Source organism: Rousettus aegyptiacus, unplaced genomic scaffold, assembly GCF_014176215.1.
Source record: "Rousettus aegyptiacus isolate mRouAeg1 unplaced genomic scaffold, mRouAeg1.p scaffold_m13_p_2, whole genome shotgun sequence".
NCBI classification, from domain to species: Eukaryota; Metazoa; Chordata; class Mammalia; order Chiroptera; family Pteropodidae; genus Rousettus; species Rousettus aegyptiacus.
Genome location: NW_023416295.1, coordinates 102084604 through 102108278, shown reverse-complemented (window position 1 = coordinate 102108278; position 23675 = coordinate 102084604). Strand labels below are relative to the sequence as shown.

At 34.0% G+C, this 23675-nt stretch overlaps 1 protein-coding gene across 18 annotated transcripts in view; it reads right to left on the bottom strand.

Annotated features, from left to right (window-relative positions):
- The window catches only part of ATP2B1 (ATPase plasma membrane Ca2+ transporting 1), a 115029-nt gene that overhangs the window by 4567 nt on the left and 86787 nt on the right, over positions 1-23675 (bottom strand). For 8 of the 18 annotated variants that reach the window (XM_036237579.1, XM_016165144.2, XM_036237580.1 and 5 more), the window contains 9 exons: positions 22719-22898; positions 22027-22114; positions 21544-21650; positions 13802-13993; positions 13354-13567; positions 12695-12906; positions 9016-9123; positions 6843-7025; positions 6370-6456 (listed from right to left, as the gene is read on the bottom strand). In XM_036237579.1, the coding sequence (XP_036093472.1) occupies positions 6370-6456; positions 6843-7025; positions 9016-9123; positions 12695-12906; positions 13354-13567; positions 13802-13993; positions 21544-21650; positions 22027-22114; positions 22719-22898 (1371 nt within the window). Of the gene's footprint in view, positions 1-6076; positions 6129-6298; positions 6457-6842; positions 7026-9015; positions 9124-12694; positions 12907-13353; positions 13568-13801; positions 13994-21543; positions 21651-22026; positions 22115-22718; positions 22899-23675 lie in introns of all 18 variants that reach the window. The other 10 variants (XM_036237581.1, XM_036237582.1, XM_016165149.2 and 7 more) reach the window with 4 other exon arrangements.

The window sequence follows — 23675 nt, the reverse complement described above, 5'->3', positions numbered from 1 at the left end:
GTGGTGAGAAGTTAGTATTCTACCCTCTTAGCAAATTTCAATTATACAGTACAGTCACCATGTTATACATTAGATCTCCAGAATTTACTCATCTTGTATAACTGAAACTTTGTACCCCTTGACCGAGACCTCTCGATTTCCTCCTACCCCTGATAATCCACTATTCTACTCTTTGCTTCTATGAGTTTGACTATTTTAGATTCCTACTTCTGAGAATTTATCCAAAGACACAAAATCAGGATCCTGAAGACATACTTGCACTCCTATGTTCCTTGCTGCATTACTTACAATAACCAAGATAGCAAACAAATTAAATGTCCATTGACAGATGAATGGACAAAGAAAACCTGGTATATTCACACAATGGAAGATTATCCAACCTTAAAAAGAATGGAAAACTGCTATTTATAAGAACATTTGCCCAGTTCTGATTAGAACCTAATCTCTCCTCAAAGTGGTCTTCCCTGACCACTTACAGGGTTGTACGGGAGATTCAATTAGTACATGTACAGACTCAGAACAGTGTCAGCTCTCAAGTATCAAAGTCAGGGCTTCTCAAACTTTAATGTGCAGAGGAAGCACTTGGGGATCTTGTTAAAATGCAGATTCTGATTTGTGCATTTCTAACAAGCTCCCCCCAGGTGACACTCGGAGCTACAAGCACCTACTCTGTGTTGTTGTGTTACTTTATCATCTACCAATTTATAATTCTATTAATGTGTTTATATTTCATTTCTTTCATTTGACAGACTATTAGCAGCAAATACATTTCCAATTTCCTGTACTGCTCTTATTCCCATTTACTAAGATGTAAAGTGTTTTACATATGGTGTGTAAACTAGGCTTGCTAAATATACCACTACAATTATTGATGTAGTTGTTTTTTACTGTGAAATCTTACAATTCACATTTTATATATGTGGACACTTAACAAGTATCCTGACTATCCTAATAAGAGACTGTGCAGTTAAAAAAGCAAAAAGATACCCCCCCACCCCAAAAAAGAAAAATATCTGTCAGTATCAGTGGTGAGTAGGCACAGAGAACACAAACTGGAGGCTCAGCCAGCAAACCTGATGGGTGATGAGGACTGCTCAAGATGCCCTGAAACTGTTGCCTGTTTGACTTGGTTGCAGACAATGCTTCTAAGAGAGATAGAGACGGGTAAGTTTTCTGTTTTGTTTTGACCAGGGGATAGGGGAGTAGTGAAAAATTAAAGGAGAACTAAATTTTTGGAACATGTTAAATCTGGGGCGCTGCCTAACATCCAGGTGAAACTATCTAGAGCTCAGGGGTTTAGAGATCTGGGAGTTGGGGATGCCCTAAGGGTAAAAAGTAAGCAGGTGAGGGCAGTCAGTGTTTGTATACACACAATTACACACACGCACATGCACTTGTGACAGGTAAAATTAGATGAGATTCCTTTTTATCGAAACTTTTAAATTATTGTTAAAATGTTGTTTTCTTTCTGAAAAAAAATTTACTCTGATGAGAACATCAGAGCTTGAAAGGTTATTCGACCTATTTTATTCTAACCACTTTATAAATGATGAAACTGAGCAACTGAGAAGACAGGTGGCTGACTGCTCATGTCACTCCTAATCAGTGCTAAAGTGTCTGAGAACAAAGTTTTCTGGACTCTCAATTCCAAGTTCTTTGACAATCAATAAAAAAGAACATGTGGATGTTAGCTTTAGCTAACATCACTAGAATAAAATACTTCTTAAGATTAAGGTTAATGCTGTCTTCCTCTGACACTACTGCTTAACCACATAATGACTGGACAGGAAAAGGACAGCTCAGAAATGCTGCAAAGCAATACAATTTCAAAGAATAGTTCTATAGAAGATATATGCAACAAAATCTGGAATAACCAGGGGTCGTTGAACCAGATTTGTTTTACTTTCTATTTATAAAGAACATTAACAAAGCACTCGATCTGAAGCATGACATTGAGCTAACTTTCACTTGCTCTGATCTCTATTACCTTCTATAAGTAAAATTCTCACAGTACAGCAGTAATTCTGAGTAACTAAAAGCATAACTGTGTGTGCAATACTTTATGTATGTAAGAAACTATTTTAATGCCACAAAGAATTCTGTTTAAGCAGGAAAATAAATAACTTAAATACCTTTTTTTTTGACAATCCAAACCTGTTTACTTAGTCTTTTAACAATTTTATTAATATTTATTGAAACCTATTGTGTACAATGCAATTATAACTCCTAAAAATTAAGAAAAATCCACTAATTCCTATGTCAAGAAAAATTTTTAAAGAGTAAATTCAGAGGAAAACGTTTCATGAACGTTTGGTAAACAACAACAAAAAAAAGTCAAAGTGATTATCATGCAGTAATTTTAAGAAACTGAACATGATTATCAAGGTAAATAATACATTAGATTTAAGTAACAAATCAAAAACAAAATCATTTACCCTGCTAATCCACCCATTTTCCTAAATACAATCTTAACTTTTGAGTATCATTGCCCAAAACATGGTATACAAAGGCAGCTTTAAAATATGGGATGATTTTAGTCGTTATCTTCTATTACCTTCTATATCTTACCTTCTACTGCAGATTGCCCATTTCTGAAATTTGTATTCATTGTTACTTTTACTATGTGCACTAATTTAAAGGAATGGAGTGGTAAAACAAAAGATACTATGCACCAAAAAAGAAAATTCTAGGTCGTTTTCCAAAGTTGGGTATTTGCACATTGAATTTTCTCAAAATAAGACCCACTTGAGTAATGAGTGGTGGAAATTGGCAAACATTTTTTGTAAAGAACCAGAGAGTAAATACAAGCTTTGGACTCCACATGGTCTCTGATACAACTATTCAACTTTGCAAGTGTAGTGCAAAAGGTACCATGGATGATACTTAAATGAATGTGACTCTGTTCCAATAAAAAACTTATTTTGAAAAACAGGCATCAGGCCAGATTTGACCGATAGGCTACAGTTTGCTGACCCTTCACCTAGAAGACCAAATTTTCTCTCAATTTCTCCTTTCCAAAAAGGGTTAACTATTGATTTAGCAAAAGAATTTATTAATGGTGAAGACTGATATTAGAATAATAGACTTTATAAATAAATAAAACTATAGAATGTTTTCTCCAGAGATCCTTAGGAATAAAGATTTGACTAATAAAAATGAGGGGAAAAAGATAATCTCTCCAAAGATGTTTCAAGCCTAGTATATGACGGAGTCAAAATGGATTATTATTTCTTCCATTTAGCAAAGGAAATACTCCAAAAAACAGTTGAAGAAGTTTTGACATCCACAGACTATTCTAAATTAGGGCAGGAACACAGCAAGGAAATCGAACCTTTCATCATTAAACATATTAACATGACTAATTAATTCTATACATTGGCTGGAGGTTCTGTACTTAGCACCTAAGGCTTCACTAGCAAGACTGATAGAAATTTACAGTAACATCAACATAATTACTGCAACTGTTAATGTATAATGATAACCTCATGAACAAGATATGCATCAGCCCACGATACCTCCTTATGGTCCAAGTATACAGAATACAAAATAAAGAAATAAACATCTCAAACCTTAAAGAAGCAAAACTAGGAACTTGCCCTTGACATTCTGAAGTTTACCTCTATCACCCTTGAAACATGGGACCAGCAACTCAAGTATCAGGTATAGTTGTCCAGCAGAAAAGAACCTGGGCATGTATGGGTAGTTATGTCTTAAAACAGAGTTGATGATTGACCTAATATTTAATATAAAGCTCAGAACACAATTATACAGATAAAGTATATATAGTATCTCAGGTCATGTGACACCCCTCCAAACAAAAACAGTAAATTATCTAAAAGTTTGCTGAAATAAAAATAGATAGAATATACATCACCCAGGAGATAAACTTGTCAGAAAAGTTTAACATGAAGCTAATCATAAGAAAACAATAAAAAAATCCAGAATGCAGGACACTTTATAAGACAATTGGCCTTGATTCTTCAAAAAAAAATTGATGTTCTGAAAAATTAGAGAAAAATAGATCCAGGTTAACAGAGACTAAAAGGTCTTAACTGTCGATGATCCTTTCTTGGATGTTGGATCAAAAAAGCTTTTGATAAAAACATTTTGGGGACAATGGCAGAAATCTGTATATAAGTTAAAATGGCATCAATGTTAAATTTCTTGGATGTGATAATATAGTATGATTCTACAGGAGACTTCTTATTCTTAAGAGGTAGGTACAGGTTAAAGTATTACAAAATGTCATGGTATCTGTCACTTTCAAATGGCTCAAAAAGTACACATTAATATATACACAAATAAAACAAATGTCGTAAAATATTAAGAAGCAGTAAATCCAGGCAAAAGGCGTTATTCGTGTATAAATCTTTCAACTTGTCTGTAGGTATAAAATTTTTCAAATTTAAAATTTTGAGTGCAAGAGGAGTCTTTCAGTATAAATTCTCATTTTGGATTGTTGTTATAGGATATAAACAGATTCTTACCTTCCATTCTAGCCTCATAACTCTTTACATTTTAATTACTGCTTTAGTACCAGACTATATCACTGAAACTCACTTTTCTCAACTGACAAATTTTATCAAGAATCGGCTTGGGAGTCATTTCCTTCAACTTTTCAGGGCACATTAAGGACCCTGTTATCTATCATATTCTGTGTTTCATTACCACGTTGAAATTCCCGGCTACTTGTTTGTTTCACTAGACTGTAAGGTCTTGAGGTTCTAGGACAGCCTTGGTACACGGCAGGCTTTCCAGAGTGTTTATGGAATACAACTAAATAGACACTAATAGTAGGAGATGAAGGAATAAGTGGTAATAAGCCCCTTAAAGCCAGGGAATAACACGAAATCTATAGATAAAAGGAGGGAGGGATGCAAATGACATTAGCTGTACCAGGCATAAGGCTAGACAATTTACATATACAATTTCATTTAGGTTAGGTAGTACCAGGGTGATTTTTAAAAGGAAGATTCCTATCTGTCCAAGTATGTAAATTTAACACCCTGTCTAACATTACAGGGTCAGTCTGTCCTTAGAGTACCTGTCTGCTCTTTGTTGTATGTCATGCTGCCTCTGCTTATTAGCCACAGGCAAGTCATTTAACCTCCAAGTCAGTTCTCATGCCTGTAAAACAGGGGATAGTTTCTGTTCTGCCTTTTTTACAATACTGTCAAAAATAACAAATGAAAACCACTTAAGCAAACAGAACAAAAAGGCACTGAATGAACAGTCCTCCTTAAAAAGGCACTGTTTTCTTCCCCAATTTATCCTCTCTCTAGCTTCCCGAGGTTCCTCCAGTCCTTAATGGCTGAAGACCAAATGGCAAATACAAGATTAGCCTTAGATATCTCAGTTGATTTGGGGGGTGAGTATGAGGCGTGGCTAGGCTTTTTTCTTTAGTGCCTCCAGTACACTGAGAATCCACCATGAAATCAAGACCCTAATTCACAGTAAGGATGATATAGGTTGTAAGGCTTTGGGGGAGTTTGCCATTTACTAAAAATCTGAAAGAAAATTTTTTATTCTAGTCAATTAATGGACAGCAGGGCATGAAATGATTCAATAATTAACACTACACTTTTCCTACTTCTTTGGAAAATGTAAAATAACATACCACTTCTTATCTAGGCTACGATTTTAAATTAAGTTGATTATACAAATGAAAAAAGAAACCCATCAATACCATAGAACTCTGGAGCTTATAGGGAGACCACCCCAATGCCTCCCTCAAAAAAATAAATAAAAATAAAAGACCCCCCCCCCCCCCGCAAAAGACCACAAAGTCTAAGCTAAGAAGGCAAACAACTGACTATATATTGGGAATTTTTCTTAAGGGTACTATCTTACTTTCCAACCTCAACAAGATAAAAGTCAAAATGCTAAATTCATATTTAGCTTTAAACACAATTTCTTGATTCTGATATATCAATTTCAAATCACATGCTTCTGGGCACCATGCAGTATGAACACGTTTAAAGGCATATACTCAAAAATTTATAGTAGTTTCACAAATTCTAAACTACAATTTTATTCCCCATCTTAAATGTCAGAGTTAGCACAGAGACAAGCTCACAGATTTCATATCTAATCTTTGGTTGCAATTGTTCCACCTGTTATCTAGCCCTCTAAGAAATAAAACAACAACAATGACAACACTTTGAGGTCTCAATCCACTTTACGAAAAGAAAGCTTTATGAAAAGCCTGAACAAATGAATTTAAACATTAAGGAGAAAATGAGAAACGTTAGGTGTGTGAAGTAGGAAATGTTAATTTCATGCACTTAGGAACACACACTCACACCCCACAGTAGTAGAAGCAGTAGAAGAGGAAAACACTACATGTGTAGGGGTAGAAATATTTGTTACATCATGATGCTGGCTGGCGATGGAGGGTTGCCGCCTTAGAGCCCCCTGAATGGAACTTCCACTCTGGAAAGCATTCACTACATCCATCTGCAAGGAATCAGAGATTGTGACAGCTTGCTCAGCAAGAGAGAGAGAGAACAAGAGAAAGGACCATTCCATCTATCAACATATAAAAAGTAAAGAAAAAAGGCACTTTTTACAGAGCAGATAAATAGGCAAGAGTAGCATTTTGTGATGAAAGGGGGGAAAGCTAGGAAAAGAGGAGCTTAGGGGCATATAGACAATTCTCTCACGATCAGTTAAAACTTTCACTCATTCCAGGCACCAGTATTATTTTTCAAAAGAATAAGTTTTGTGGGTTGGGATGGCTAGAAAGGAGGTTAAAGAGGGCGATCAAATCTCCTCCCCAGGTCCAAAAGCCCTGGGCTGGCTCCCACTCCCATCATCTCGCCTACCTCGGTCCAGGTCCATACCTGTGTTTGGATTCTGTTCAGACCTCTAAACCACAGGATCTGGCCACGTCGTAACTCCCTTTCAGCATGATCAATCTCCTCCACGTCTTCTGCTAACTCTTCCTCAGGTATTTCTTCCTTTTGTGTTCCATGACCAGCTTCTTTTAGGAATTTTAAACGGCTAGTTGGAATTGTTGAAATTAGCTAGAACACAGGGAAAAGAATTTAGAAATAAATCATATCAAGTATGATTAAACCAATCAACTTTAATACAAAGGGTATGAAAAGGTATGAGCATAACCAACCATCTTTACCAAGAAACCAATGCGATCCTGTCTGTCAGAGGCTTTCTTCCTCAGAATAAAAAATATTCCGCTTTTAGCTACACAAAAGATGTAAGTTTGAAGGGTAAAAAGTTTTCCTGAATGGAAATAGCCAGATTACATTTTTTGTATTCTATTTAGGACATTCAAGAGAGTAAGTGATAAAACCATGCTCTGATATATATATTTACTTAATTATTAATTATATTTATTATATATAAAATTATATTGATTTCAAATAAAATGAAAATGGCAAGTGGTCATATCAGAGGTAAAACCAGTTCATGTTTCATTAGTGCTCTAAGAGTCCAACGAGAAACAACATACTCAAATTCCAAAAATCCTCAAGGTTAAAATGAAAATAGTGCTGTTTATTCAATGTATTTATTTTTGTAAAATGCAACTATTTAAAACTGGATGAATATTGATTGATAATGATAATGACATCAAACAAAAACAGATACCCCAGAAAACATAAAAGATACAAAAAACACCAACAAATATGTACTAACTTATAAATGTTAACAGCCATTCCTTAAGGAAGTCGGGCTTATCAAGGAAAAACAAGCACACAGTCTGAATGAGAACTGCTTGGAGAACTTCCAGTCCAACTATCTCATTTCAAGAGGTGAAACAGGCTCAGAGACACACTTGTTCATGGAGTGACTAAGACCTTAGATCTCCCGACCACCAAAATCAGTGTTCTTTCTACAACGGTGCACTTGAATTCAATAGACGATGTCAACCAAAGATGGTAACTGATGCCTGCTGGATATGTATGCTGTACTGAATTTCCTCTTCCTGAGATTAGCCAGATTTTGGGGGAGATTGTGGGGTTCTGTTCTGCCCATGAGAGAATATTATGAAATAATCAGAATGGTAATCAAAAAAAAAAAAAAAAGAAAAAAATAAAAAGAAAAAGGTGGACCAAGCATGACTCCTACTTAAAAGAAGATCTCTATTAATGAGGTAGTCAAAATGAGTAAGAAGAGAAACGTTGGAACCTGGAAACACAATTTTTAAAAAAGGTGAGATAAAAGGCACATAAAGATGTTTAAGAAAAACCTGCATGTTCGGTTTGACTGACTTGTAGAATGATAATAAATTAGTTCACACAAATTATACACTATATGTTAACCTTCTTTTATGAAAATGTTAATATAGATTCTCTATCAGTTAGTTTTAAAGAAATGGTAATGGACTTAAAATGAACAATGCACATACCATTACCACATATTTTTAAAAAATAACATGCATTTGCAAGTCAGCTGCTTATAATAAAAATGAGGTATATCTCATTTTTTCCAGGATTGTATTTTATATATACACTATTAAAGCCATTCAATCCAAATAATCTAAAATGTCACTTTGTGGCCCATTTTTCCAGATACTATTTTTTTTTGGACATATTTTCTACATGAACTGAAACTCAAAATTTTTCCTGTGCTGCCTTTTGGATTAAATTATGTAACAAAATGATAGACAATCTAAAGTAGATAGTATTTTATATTTTTGTAAAGATATTTATCCTAAAAATTCAAAAATAGATTATAGAGCCAAAGATATAGACATTAGCATCCTAGTTATGAATACACTATCTTAATATTGTTGTAAAACTTGTTCTAAATAGCAAGTTAAAAAACTATGTAAGAAACTAAAAGTGTTTTTTAAATATAGGCATAATCATAATAAACAGCAAGTTAGGTATTAGAATATTAAAAAATATCTATATCCCTACATGCCCTTTGACCTAGAATGAATGGTTAACAACTTAGAATCGAGTAACATAACTGCTCAGAGAAAATACACACTAGAAAGCAAAAAAAAAAAAAAAATCACTTGAGGTTTTGAACAAAAAGTAATATTTTTACCTGGCCCCAGAGTAACGTTCCCATTCCCAGGAATATTGACCACAGCCACTGTTCTATTGATAGTTCTGAACAACTGAAAGGTTTTCCACCAAACTGCACAATTATTATCTGGAGGAATAATCAAGAGTAAATTTATTTAAATCTTTTAAATTTTACAATTCACATACTTCAAAAATTACCCAAATTTGTGTCCTCCTAACTCAAGGTGTACAACCATTATTCTGATGCTGGCATATATAAATATTCACAGCTAAATATAAGACAAGTGAAATAAAGTAAAATCTCTCCATCCAAAATTTTAAATGCAGGTATATTTCATGTTTAAATTATGCATACTAAAAATGAAAAAAAAAAAACAATTCTCATGATCAATAAGGTAACTAACTTTATACTGTTTCCAATATAATCTCAAGTAACTACATTCTGTTTAAGTTTTTGAATAATTTACACCTTTCCACAAAAGGGAGTACTTTTGTGGAAAAAACCATATGTTATAGGAAAGTGGACACAATATTTAATCTTCTTTTCTTCTATATAGTATTCATTCCAAATTAACAATTAAACTTTAAGACAAATATAAATGGACTGTAAAAGAACAGCAACTTGCAAAGTTCTATGAAATGTGTGCTAACTCAGGTGGTATACTCTCATAAATTTGTTCTTCTTTATAAAGAGAGAAGTCCAATAATCTACATAAGTAAAATTCATAATACAGTGCTAATGCTTCCCTGTTTAAAGAAACTAAAAACAGGATAAATGAGAATATTAAGAGTTAAATAACAATATTCGCCCTGTTATGAGTTTGATAGGCCTCTTGTTGATATGGCAGTAAACAGCTGCCAAATATTAAAATTAAAAGAAATCATTTTGATATTAACATTTTAAAACTTTGCTTTTAAATTCCATTCTTTGTAGCTATCTTTTATTCCACATTCAAGTGATAGGTATCTGTCAATTCTACTGTCCTTCAAAGTCAAGATAATGTACACTTGTACAGACAGACTTGACATTTTTTTTTTTTAGTAGTCCAACCTATTGATTATAACCGATTTGGCGATCTGGCTTGGATTTTAGTAGATATATTAAACTGGAATAATTTTCTTTTTATACCAAAAGAAAAAAAAAAGCATGGAAAAAGTTCAACATTTGTGTATTTAATTTTTTTTTAAATTTAAAATTTACCTTTATCTTTTAGTACAATGAAAGATATGAAAAAGATATTAAGATGTCGTGGAAGCAAACAATGACTAGCACTATTGGTGATTTCGTTTCTTAAGAAATAATCTTTCATTTTAGAGTAGGAAGAAATAAAACTAGTTGTGGAATTTATTTCTAAAAGTAAGAAACTAAGTTTCCATATTCTTCAATATACTGCTTAGATCAACATGATACTATAGAATTGTGTATTTAGGTGTGCCACAGCATTTCCTTAATGTGTGTAAGGCAACCTCGAATTAGCTGTTATCTTCTAAATTTCGAAGGGGATTAACAAAGTACAACAGGTTTCTTAACTGAAAGATCTCCCCAAGACTGAACTGTTAATTTAGAAAAAGAAAAAAAAAAGCAGCTGACATTTGAGTGTTTCCTTCCAGGCATTAAGCCTAGAACTTCACATGCACTCTCCCCCTGCTTCAGTAATTTTCTGATGTGACCTAATATTTTCATCCCCATTTCACAGATGAAGAAATTGGAGCTTGTCTAGATCATACAACTACTGAGGCAGCACCTTGATTTGACCCCGAGACTGATGAGACTCCTAAATTCATACTCGTAAGTACTATGTTACATGATTTGAAGAACCTCCAAGAAGTGGGTAGAATAGACAATTTTCTAAACTTATTTAGGATGTAAGAACAATTCAAAAGACTAGGGTTTTATGGAACACATTTTGAAAATACTGATTCTGTGTTAATTGCTACAAAGTAGAAAAACTAAAAATATTTACAAAGAGTTAAGGATAATTATGTACTACTTCATGATGTCAAAAAAAAAAAAAAGGTAAAATAAGAATCAGCTAGTTAAGTAAAAGAGATAGAAGTTAAGTTTAATATAATTTATAAGAAAAAGCCCTGCAGATACCTCAGGTCTATAATCAAGCCTTTGCCTAGATTGTTTTTAGAAATGAACAAAATGAGATATGTGTAAATCAAAGGGTCATGTATTCCTACCCGGCTGACTCTCTGTAAGTGCTATTCAAAGTGCTAATCCATGACAAGAGGAGATAAAGAACGTGTACTGGAGTGCAAACCAATGATCTGTTTGCACAGTACCGCTGCTGCGACGATTACTAAAAACAAAAACACACAAAAACCCAGCAACGAAAAACCCTAATCTGAAACATACAGTGTGATTAGTGAAGTTGCTGATTTACAGTCTGGCACATGCTCCTTGTCTCAATGTTCACTTGTAACAAAGTGACTATGGACTAGTGGCTGGTCCACAGACCATGCTTTGAGTTGCACTGGCTTATTTATAAAGCATTGAAGAATGTTAGGTGTATCAAGCTTTGTTGGGAACTAAGTTATCAGATTTGCTTGATACAGAGACAGTTAGCTAAAATTTTGCAATCCTCATATACTAAAAACAAAGCTAATTTTGTACAAAGTAAAAGCTAACATTTTAGCATGTCATCAACGATTTTTATAAAATCTGAAAAAAATACTTTAAGAAACTATATAGCAAGTAAGCAACATTTCTCCTGAAATTTATAGAAACTGAAAGCTGAAACAGAAATCATTTTTACAGAAATAATTAAGTCTATGGTTTTGAGTTTCGGTATCCACAGTGTACCAGGTATAGACTGATTAAATGTTTAAAATTCTTAGATCTGCATTTTGAAACAAGCACCACCACTGATTCACTGTTGAAAAAGTTCACTTTTTACTTTAAAATCTTATTTTGTTTACTGACTTCCTGGTGTGATTATGTAGCATTCATTTACCTGTTCTGATTCTAGATTCTACTATAGAATCATTTGCACAGAAAAGGATCACAGTATAAGACGTAGTTAAATAAAATAACCACATGCAAAATGATCCTTAGTTTTGTTCTTATAATGACCACTATAAAAGTGGGAAGATTTTCAGTCCTTACTCATTCCCAAATGCACCCCTCACACTCCATTCTCCACTCCCTTTTCTGCCTTGTTTTGTTACAAAATATTATAATATTACAAAACAGACATGCACCAAACTCAGAATGCAGCCATTCAGAATCACATGGAATTCAAATGTACATTTCAAAACCTTCTATTATTTAATAAACTCAACTGTAGAAATATGACTGCTATTAATTGGAAGAAGAAATTAAGAGATCACTCGAGCTACCCTAGAAAGTGGTAAACTGTAAGATTTACCTTAAATATCAAAATGATAACAGTTTTAATAACAAGAAGATAGAATGAAACCACCAGAATCAGAGCGAGTGTGAAGTATCACAACTATAGAACCTGTACTGCAATTCAAGTAGTGTTAGCTTAACATATTCTCACATGCATTTCAGAACAGGGCAAATTTTCACTTGAGTTATGATATTTAAAACTTTTAAAAATGTCAGCAAGGCAATAAATACATGGAAGCCTCACACATTGCAGTCAAGTAATCTCTGGAACAAGCCACCTGTTTACCGAATATCTCCCACATAATAATCAAATTTGAAACTATCTTTTCCAATTACCCACCTGTACCACAAAAGTGCCTAAAACAATTGTGCAGAAGATGGCATTATTAAAGATTCCTTCAAACACATTTCTTTCACCATGAATTTTCCGGGCATTTATTTCGTTGAAAAGTTGCATCAGCACAAAGGTATTAAAAACAATAGTGTAATGTTCCGAAGGAGGAGCATGCAAAGGAGCGTTTCTTCCACTATCAATATCAAAAAACTTTTCTCCTGAAAAAATGAGAAATTACTATTTTGTAATTATCGCACAAAATAATATAACATCTTCAGGGAGGTATGCGGTAACAAAACCTAGCCAGACCTTTATTTGATCCCAGATGATAGCAGACAAAGAGCTGGAGGGGACCTAAGATGATCTAGTTTTCTCTCATTTTACAGATGAGGAAACTGAAGTCCTCAAAAGTATGGTGACACGCTTAAGATCGCATATCAAACCAGGACAAGAAATTAGGCTTCTATTTACTATCCCCAGCCCCCATTTATCACACTGCCTCCCCAAATTTAGTAAGCATCCACTAACAAAGAGGAGAAATTAAAGGTAAACAAGGAGTTAGAAAGAAACAACTTATGTTCTTGAAAAATTTGTATCATTAAAATATCGGAGACACTAACTTGGAACAGAAACAACTGAAGCTTTATCAGACATTGAATTCTTACCAGCAAACAAGAGTGTAAAGACTACTACAAGTTGATAGAACGCATGACCCAAAATATTCTTCATCATGGTGCGTGAGATGAGAGGCTTATTTCTACCATAAGGTTTCCGAAGCAAGAGAGATTCAGTGGGGGGTTCAGTTGCCAGAGCCAGGGAAGCGAGTGTATCCATTATGAGGTTTACCCACAGCATCTGCACAGCCTTAAGCGGCGAATCCTAGAAAAGACAGGTTTCCTAATAGACATTCACAACTATTCAGGGACTCAGTAATTCTCAGGATGCCTTTTGTATTTAGAAACTTAAAGAACAGGACAGAATTGTATTTTTATATTAGTTAACCTAAAATATTAAGCTTCAGCTTACTTAAATACTTAAGTATTTTAAAAAGACATATTATACACACATTTGCTTGAAAATCAACAAGTTTTAAGGAACAAACTGTCAACCTACTTGAGTAATACAGGCGCCCGTGAAAGCAACAATCACTGCTACTACATTAACGGTAAGCTGGAACTGAAGGAATTTTGAGATGCTGTCATAGACATTTCGTCCCCACATAACTGCTTTAACAATGCTCGTAAAGTTGTCATCTGTGAGAATGATATCAGATGCTTCTTTAGCTACATCAGTTCCAGCGATGCCCTATTAAAAAAATTCTGTGAATTAGACTAAATGTTTAAAATATAACTTTTAAATATTCAGATAGTATCAAGTAATAAGCTAAAATTTTACCAATATACTTTAAACACTGACTTAAATTTACTATAAAAGAAGGTTACATAGTTATCCTAAGGTATCGTCTTTTTGAAAGACATTCGACTTTAGGAGAAATCAAACATAAAAGAATAAGGCATTGAAAGTAAAGTTCAAATTAGGTTTAAAAAAAAATAGAGGACTGGACACACGCATTACCCCAGTTCCTTCCAAAAGGCACACAAAAAAATATATTAAAAAATGAAAACTCAAAGACGGAGTTAGTGGGAAAGGAGACACAGCAAGAAAATCTTAAAAGGCTGGAATGTAGATAATAAAATAGTAAGTAACATTAGGCAAATCCCAGGAAACAGAACCCTAACCCAACAGTAAGGAAAGTGGAGAAGTAGCCTTTTTTTGCACTACAGAACTCATGTATGTAAAGCTCAGGCCTTGGCAGTGCCGTGCAGCATTGGCTGTAGGGGTGAAGGATGTGAATAAAAACAGGAGGATTTCTCAAAAGTCTACCAAAGACATTGAAAAAGTACTTAGATGGTCCAAACTAAGAACATCAATGTCTGTCAACAGTAGAATGAGATTGATTAACAAGTTATGGATTAATAAAACTGAGTGAAACACAAAAGTAATCTTCAGAATACTGGGTATCTTTGCAGACAGGGCAGTAATTAGAAGGAAGAGTGACTCAGGCATTGGGGGTGTAGGTAATATTCTATTTCTTATCTGGCATAGAACAGGTCTGTTTACTTGTGTTCATCCATTCTGTTGTGTACTTACTACTCGGGCCCTTTTTTGTGTGTGTTATATGTAATAAAACGAAAAGGCAGCGTAGATCCTCAGAGCAACTTCCCAAGTCCATTCAACCAGGCAATCTGCAACTCCCTCTGACATGGCAGAACACTGCCTACTATTTTACTAGAGGGAGTATGATGGAGAATGTCTAGAGTGAAGGGTGTATGAGCACTGCTCAGAGTATAAGGGTGCTATATTGGAAAAAAAAAAGAGGTTGAGTTAACTGTTTAATGAACGTTGAGACTATCACCTTTCTTTCTCTTCCTACTTATTTCCCAGAATACCAGTACCAAGGATTGTTCTCTAGGCAGGAGATTAAAGGTCCTTTTCTGGGAAATCTGATCTTTTAGGAGAAATGCCTAAAAATACTGCAATTCAAGGTATCACAGCCAAGGCAGATCACTTTACTGAGAAGCTTCTGGTTTCCCCCTATAGGCGTAAGGCTTTTAAGCTTTTCAACTTCATACCAGCAAATAGGCAGAAAATATGAAGAATCATCTGACATCTGAGGAAAGCACTAACCTGAAAGACAGACTAAATCAAAAGGAAAATGAAGACAGACTCTGCAGAGACAAAAACTCATTAAAAACAACAAAAAAAATCAAACCTTTAGAAAGGTAAAAAGTACATCCATGAAATAAGAACAGGATGTTAAAATAAGAACAAAAACTCAAGAGAATCAAAAACAACTCTTGGAAATTAAATATATGACTCAGAGAAATGAAAAACAACAGGAGTTGAGGAAATGGCCCTGAAAATAAAGCAAGATGACAAAGGTATGGTAAACAGGAAAAAAAAAAAACAAGATAATGTAAGTCCAAAAAGTTCAAAAATCAGGGGAGGATATTTCACAAAGAAGAAACAGTAGAGAGGAAATGGGACTAGTATAGGAAAATTTCACAAAATTGAAGAAAATGAGTTTTCATAGTAAAAAGCTGTTCTAAGACAAATTATCATGGCATTCAGGGGACTAAATACAAAGATGTATATACTCCTAGAAAGGAAAAAGGAAAAAAAACCCCCAAAAAACCAAGAGGTTCAAAATTTAAAATGGTATGTAAACAACAGCAGAGGAACAAAATCAGAATTCCAAATGAGAATGATTTTCAGGCTAGATTTTTACACCAAGTCAGATTAAGAATCAAGAGTGACAAGAGAATGGGAAAAACAAGCCAGCTGTGTAGCAGGCCTAGCAAACAGTTTGGATTAAAGCATGTCAGAGGATCTGGGATAGGTACATCTAAGAAGGTGAAATTGATAAAAGTGTCAGATGTCTCTGATGCAATGAAAAGAGAATTTGGTGATGAATTACTGTTAAGCACATAGAAAAACTAAGCAAAAATAAATAAACTTAAAAGAAAGTAAATGAAAAAGACAATTTACAGGGAATACAAAAAGTTGTGCAAGGAAATAAAATTAATTATAGATCACATGGCTCAGCTTGGAATAGCACTGACAATCCTGATAAGGATTATTTATTGAGGTATCCAAAATTATAATAAAACGTTGATGGAGGAATGACAGGATAGGTAGTATGCATAAAAGCATACAGGGGTGAAAATTGTGTGTGTGCACCTGTGTATATGTGCATGCGAAGTGCTAAATCCTTATTATCTTTAATAAAAAGTCAATAGCAAATGCTTATATTTTTTAAAAAAAAGCACTATAATTATTTAGGCAAACAGCTAAAATAGTTGGTTTCCTTTAGTCAAAAAATCAGTTGGAAGAAATGAAAAGTAGCAGGGGACTTAGATATTAAGTCTTACAGAACTATTTAACTTTTTAAATGCTATGCATATATTGTTTTAATAAAAATGAAAAGAAGGTTCAAATCAAACTTATCTTGAAATATTCCATTAAGGAAGAATTTTAATCTAAAATTTTAGTCTCTAGCTCCTAATCTGAATAGTTTACTTTTAATGTGCAATGAATTTAACACATCTAAGTCCAATAGGTTTCTCTGCCTCTAATCATTCTCTTGTTGTCTACAAATGCAAATCTTATCACTTCACTGTTCAAAATCCTTCAAAATTTCCAGTTATTAAGATAGTCATGGGGATGGATGTAAAATACAACATGGGAAATATAGTTGATAACACTGTAATAACTATGTATGGTATCAGATGGGTACTAGATTTATCAGGGGGACTACTTTGTAAGGTATATAAATGTCTCATAACTGCTGTACACCTGAAAATAATATAATATTGTATGTCGACTATAACTGAAAAATAAACTAAAAAAAAAATCCTTCAAAATTTAAAAAGTAACTTTAAAATGTTAACTGGTGTCCAAAGAAAAACTAATTCCGTAATCAAACAAGCATAAACTTTTCATCAAAAAAAAGTAAATAGCTTTTTTATGAACTTTTTGGGAGCCTTATACTAACAAGCAATGTCTCCAAACTTATTTTACTCTATCATAAGTCAGCTTCTTTTACCAGGTAAAAGAACAAATTCCTTATCTGAGTACTCTGTGCCCTTAACAGGTGGCCCCTGTCAACCTTCCCTGTTTTACATCCCTTTGCCCACAACACCACACTCACTTCTATTTATGTTAAAACTATAGTTTTAGTTTAGTCAAGGAAGGACTGAATATATGATGGTGGTCCCAGTAAGAGTATTAATGGGGTTGAAAAATTCCTATTGCCTAGTGATGCTGTATTGTTGTAACATTATATAGTGCATGCATCATGTGTTTGTGGTGACCCTGGTGTAAAGAAACCCATACTCAGTCACATAAAAGTATAATACATATAATTATGTACGAGTCATTAACACTTGATAATGATCACAAACGACTATGCTACTGGTTTATGTATTTACTATACTAGACTTTTTATCGTTATTTTAGAGTGTACTCTTTCTACTCATTAAAAAAGAAGTATGCTGTATAACACTATGTATGCTGTTATGCTGGCAACAGCTTCATACATCTCCTGTTTACTGCATCTTGACTACATCGTTTTCCATTGTCCTTGATTTAACCTCAAGTTGTTTTGTACAGTAACATGGTGTATAGGCTTGTAGCCTAGAAGCAACAGACTATATCAGTAGTCGTCTGAGTTACCAGATCCACTGTCATGGTATTGCAGTGCTTGTGTTAAGGTAACCCTTATTTTATTTAATAATGGCCCCAAAGTGGGCCACTATTAAAAACTTCTAGGTGCAAAGTAGGCTATACTATCTAGGTTTGTGTCGGTGTACTCTATGATGTTTGACAAAATGGCCTAACAACATGTCTCAGAATGTATCCCCGTAAAGCGGCACATAACTGTATCTGCAATTCACCGAGGGTCTCTTGGCTGTACTTTTCTGCATGCTCTTCTCCCTCCCTCAGCTCAAAGGGCATTTCTTTCAGAAAACCTTTCCCAGTCTCCATTGTCAGAATCCAGAAGTTCTCCCTTGAGGGACTCAGTATGGTGTCGTGTTTACTCCTTCACTGGCTGCCACTATGCTTTTCATCTACTTCCTTGTGTGCTAAACCTTTAGAAGGCAGCAACTACTCACCTCTACAGTTTCTGGACTGGAATACTGAAAATTGCTTCTTAATGTTTAGAGATTACACAAGTAAATCCTTTATTAAACCAAACTTTAAGAATAATATTTTAATTACTTTGGGGAAAATTTTATTACCATAGATGTATTTGGTTATAGAAATACATCATGGCCTTCAGTCTCTGATGAGAGAAATACCTGCACAGGTGGTTAACTAAAGTTTTTTGGTAAGAACAGTGTAATACAGTAGTCCCCCCTTATCTGTGGGGCATGTTTCAAACCCCAGTGGAAGCCTGAAATTGTAGATAGTCCCAAACCCTGTGCATACTATGTTTTTTCCTATACATACAGACCTATGACAAAGTTAATTTATAAATTAGGCACAGTAAAAATTTAACAATATCTAACAGTCTATGGCCATGGTCACCCTGAACACACCTAATCTCATCTCATTTCAGAAGCTAAACAGGGTTAGGCCTGATTAATACTTGGATGGGAGACCACTTAGGAATAACAGGTGCTGTAGGTGTTAAAACAAACAAACAAACAAACAAATATTTAATAAAATAGAAATTATAAGAATATATTTTAATAGAAGTTATGTGAATATGCTCACTCTCGAAATATCTTATTTTACTATATTCACCCTTCTTCTTGTGGTATGAGATGATACAAGGCCTATGTGATGAGATAAAGTGTGGTGAGTCAAGAACTTCTACCTTTTCACTCACTTAAATGAAAGACTTCACAGCTCCTCTTTGCCATATCTGTATGTACTCTTACACTTTGGGGACATTATTAAGTAAAATAAGGGTTACTTGAACACAAGCACTGCAATACCATGACAGCAGATATGGTAATTTAGATGGCTACCAAGTGACTGATGGGTGGATAGCGCATACACTGTGGGTACCTGGGACAAAGGGATGACTCATATTTTAGACTGGATGGGGCATGCCAGTGCAAGATTTCAATATGCTACCTAGAACAGCACACAATTTAAAACTATGAATTGTTTATTTCTGGAATTCTCCTTTTAATATGTTAGAACCGTGGTTGATCTTAGGGTAACTGAAACCACTGGAAACAAAACCATGGATGGGGAGTGGGGAGTAACTATATAGTAAAAAAATAATGCGACTATATTTATTTTAAATGTACCATGGAGGCTTGCTATCTAAAGAAATTCTAAGGGAAACGAGTAAATAAAGGAAAATGCCAGACTTCTTTGCAAGGTTAATAATGTACTCACATTAAAGTCCTTCTGTAAATCTGTTGTAAATTTTATTTTAATGTTGAATTTGCTAAATATATAGTGTATATACGTACAGTGTGTGTATACATATATACTCACATATACACCTATCTTTATATCTATCTACAGAGAGAAAAGAAAGATAGATAGGGTTCTAAAATGCTGTTTCTGCCTGAAAAATAAGTTTAGAAAGAACTAATCAATAACAATTTGTATCTAATAAAAGCCCAAGACAAATAATTTTGCCTTTTGATTTTAAAATATAAAATTGAAGAACTGAACAGATACACAATCAAAGTAAATTCAAGCTTGAGCAAGATTGTTTTTAAATCCAAGTCACTAAGCAATTATTGTTTCTCCACATTTAAAAACGAATTTAGATTTTTTGATGTGCTACCATTAAAAAAAAAAGTGTCACAATGGGCCTAAAACCTTTAGGGCTTAAAAATCAAAGCAAGCAGCCGCTGTACTGTGTTTTTGTTTATATTACTGTATTATCCCTGTATATATTTGAAGCCTTTAACATCTGCCTTAAACACTTAAGTTTTAGGAAGTTTTTAAAATTTAAAAATGCATTGTACATAAATGCCTTCCCAGTGAGCTGCCTAGACTTAAGAATCCTGCTAAATGCTCAAGAGCAGCAGTGAGTGATTCTGTTTTATAGTCCTTACCCTTTTGCTAGTATATATGAGTCTCCAGAAGTTCATATCGATGTGCTGCCAAACATAATAAAGTTTGGGATAGAGTAGGGTGGGGATCTTTGGGGTCACAGCCAATGGTTGAGAGCACCTTACCTATGTAATTTCCTTTTTCCATACTGCTCACTCCTGTTGAAGGGCTGCCCCCATGGTGGTGGTTTTGCTAACCATTACCCTATTTCAGCAGCAACATACCAGGAGGACAAACTATGCAAATAAACTTTGGTATACAAAAATATGCTCCTATCTGGAACTTTTAGAGCCATTTTGTTTCGGAATTCAGCTTCTTGTATTTTAGAAAGATGAGGCACATAACTTCTATCACAAATGCTCCCAGAGGAGGTTAGCACCCCCATAAAACCACATTAATATCTCTATAATGGCTACGAATGTTCACATTAAGTAGGACAAATAACATCCTCACATCAGTTCAGGATAAATTTTGCAATCGAATGAGTCAGCTGCAAATCTAGGAAAGAAATTTTGGCTTTCAGATTTTTGAATTTGAGAATTACAAATTATAGACTTGTATTTTCCAAAAATAAAATAAAACTAAATTAAAATTAAATTTTCTGTGGCGCTGAGGGTACTAAGATTTATTCCAACACTGAAAAACTGGAATAGAATCAAAGATATAAAAACCTAAATTCAATTATTAAACACTTATGTAACATGTATTTCATAATATCGACTTTACAGTAAATGCTTCATCAGTACTATGACTACCATATAAGAAAATAATAATGAAATGCTTTAATTTTATAGCACTTTAAAAAATCAAATGTAAGTTGAGAACTTTTGGGGAAAAAGTAAATTTTTTTTCAATCAGAAGAGATTCCATCTATTAAATACAAAATGCTGACATTCATTTACTCTTAAGAGACATCTTCAGTTGAGTGGAAGATTCTCAATTATTTTTTTAAATTTAATACATATAACTGGTCTGTCTCTTAAGAGGATTGTTGCAAGGTTCAAATGAAATAACAGACATATATTTTACAGAACACAGGTAAATGTATGATCTTATTGTAACTATTCAAAAGAAGTCATCTTCCACCCCAGATTCCACTGAATCAAATAAATGTATAAACTAACCAGACATAAATCAATTTAAGTTTATATATTATTCCTCAAACTAATCTTAAGGGGCAATGCCTAAAATCAATAGTGATTTAGTAAAACAAACAAACAAACAAAAAACGCAGCCAGTAAATTATACTTGAGTAGATAAGTTCCTACCATTGCAAATCCAACGTCAGCTTTCTTTAGTGCCGGACCATCATTTGTACCATCACCTGTTACAGCTACAACCTGACGTTGATCTGAGACAGTGCTGTCAATTATACCTGAAACAAAAATAAATATTTGTGCTATAAAAAATTCCCTTTAATTAATAAGATGATTCTGCAGTTTAACCTGACAAGTCAGTTTTACAGACTCAAGGTTACAAATAAATAATTAAACAAACAGAGGAATGAACACTGCTGAGAGATGTTGGGTAAGGACCAACTCCAGAAACAAAGGTTACAATAGCAACAATATCCTGTTTTAACCACTGAAGATTAACATATTCATCCAAGGTATCAAAAGAAAATGTAGTTAGTTTTACTGTAAAAGATGCTATCCATGGCTTAATCTAATATTCAGTATCTATTACTAATTTAGGAAACAGAACATATTTATGTATTAAGAAATTGTGAAATAATTATAAAATTTACTAACCTTTAACCAGTGTATGTTTGTCAGTAGGAGATGATCTTGCAAGTACTCGAAGCTTTGGCCAAATCTTGTCTATCCGCTCTTGCTCAATCTATAAATTTTTGTCAAAGTTAAAATGTGCCGAAACCTAGTTTCATAATTCTAAATTAGTTATCTAGTGAAAGCATCACTAGTTCTCAAAAGTGTGGTTAACAGATCAGCAGCATCAGCAATTCCTGGGAACTTGTTAGAAATGCAAATCTTGAGCAAGGCTCCACATTGATCTTATTAAATACTGTGGGGTGGGGCCTACCTATGTTTTAAAAACCCGATGCATACTCAGGTTTGAGAACCAATACTATATGTATCATTATAAGATCAGAGCCTATGAAAATGGAAGCTCTTTAACTTAGCATAAAAAGTTCGGAGTTTGAGGTCCCCTAAAATATGCTCCATAGCAACCTTTCCAAACTCATCTCTTATTACCTGCTTATACATACTATACTTCTGAAACTGGTAGAACTTAAAAATAAGTGCTTACAAATTTATCACTTGTATATTTTATTTTCTAAAATACTAGTGTTTTGCTTCTTGAAGTGTGGGCTGCATTTATTTATATGTGATGCCTAATGCACAGTGAATATTCAATATATATTTGTTGAATGAAATTGCTAACATATTAAAAATATATCACTTAAAAAATAAAAAACCCTTACCTCTCCTTTTTCATTTCGTATTCTCCTGTTGAAATCTTTACCTTCAAGGCACAGGAAATCTTCCCCAGGATGTAAAATACCACATTTGGTAGCAATAGCCCGAGCAGTATTAATATTATCACCAGTGACCATCCGCACAGTAATTCCAGCCCGCTGGCATTTCTTTATTGCATCTGGTACCTGGTTTACATGAAGAAAAAAAAAAAATCCATATTATGAAAGAAAATTAGTATTTCCAGAAGGAAAAAAATCTCACTGAATATGCATTGCTTTATAGTCCCACATCTAATAACTTTAATTCATCTCAATAGTCAATATTTCTTGAATTATTCCCAATAACCTCTTTCCTCTTCCACTGCCAGGGTCCTAGTTCAGGCTTCATTTTCAGCTGTCATGGAACTTAATTTGTTTGCATTATTTATTTACCAAAGGCTTTTCAAAGCCCACCCCTACTTCCCCGTCAACCATTATACGATTCTTCTCCGGCTGGCTTTCTATCTTTCTGGTTTTACTGCCCATAGAACACCAGAGTAAATGTTGGTATTCTTTAGGGTTATGGGTGGTTCATCTACTCTCATACCTTTGACTACCATCTGTGTGCTGATAACTTTCAAATCTATATCTTTTCCCCTTACCACGGAGAGCGCTGGATTCACAGTTCCATGAGAAAAGTGGGCATCAGAATTTGGGGGTTCAAAATGGAGACCATGTTTTCTAAAACTACTTATCTAATAGGAACCTAAGGGTCATCTGGTCTTTTCCATTTCCCTTACCTTACACATCCTGACAGGCTATAGATTTTACCTCAAACCTTCTCGTGTCTCCGCTGTTTGTTGATTAAGATACTGCAATAGCTTTTTAATTCCTATCCCTGTCTTTATGTTTGTTACTCTTTTGAAATATCTCACATATATGACAAAATTCTTTTTCTAATACACTTTCTTAAAAATATATGAT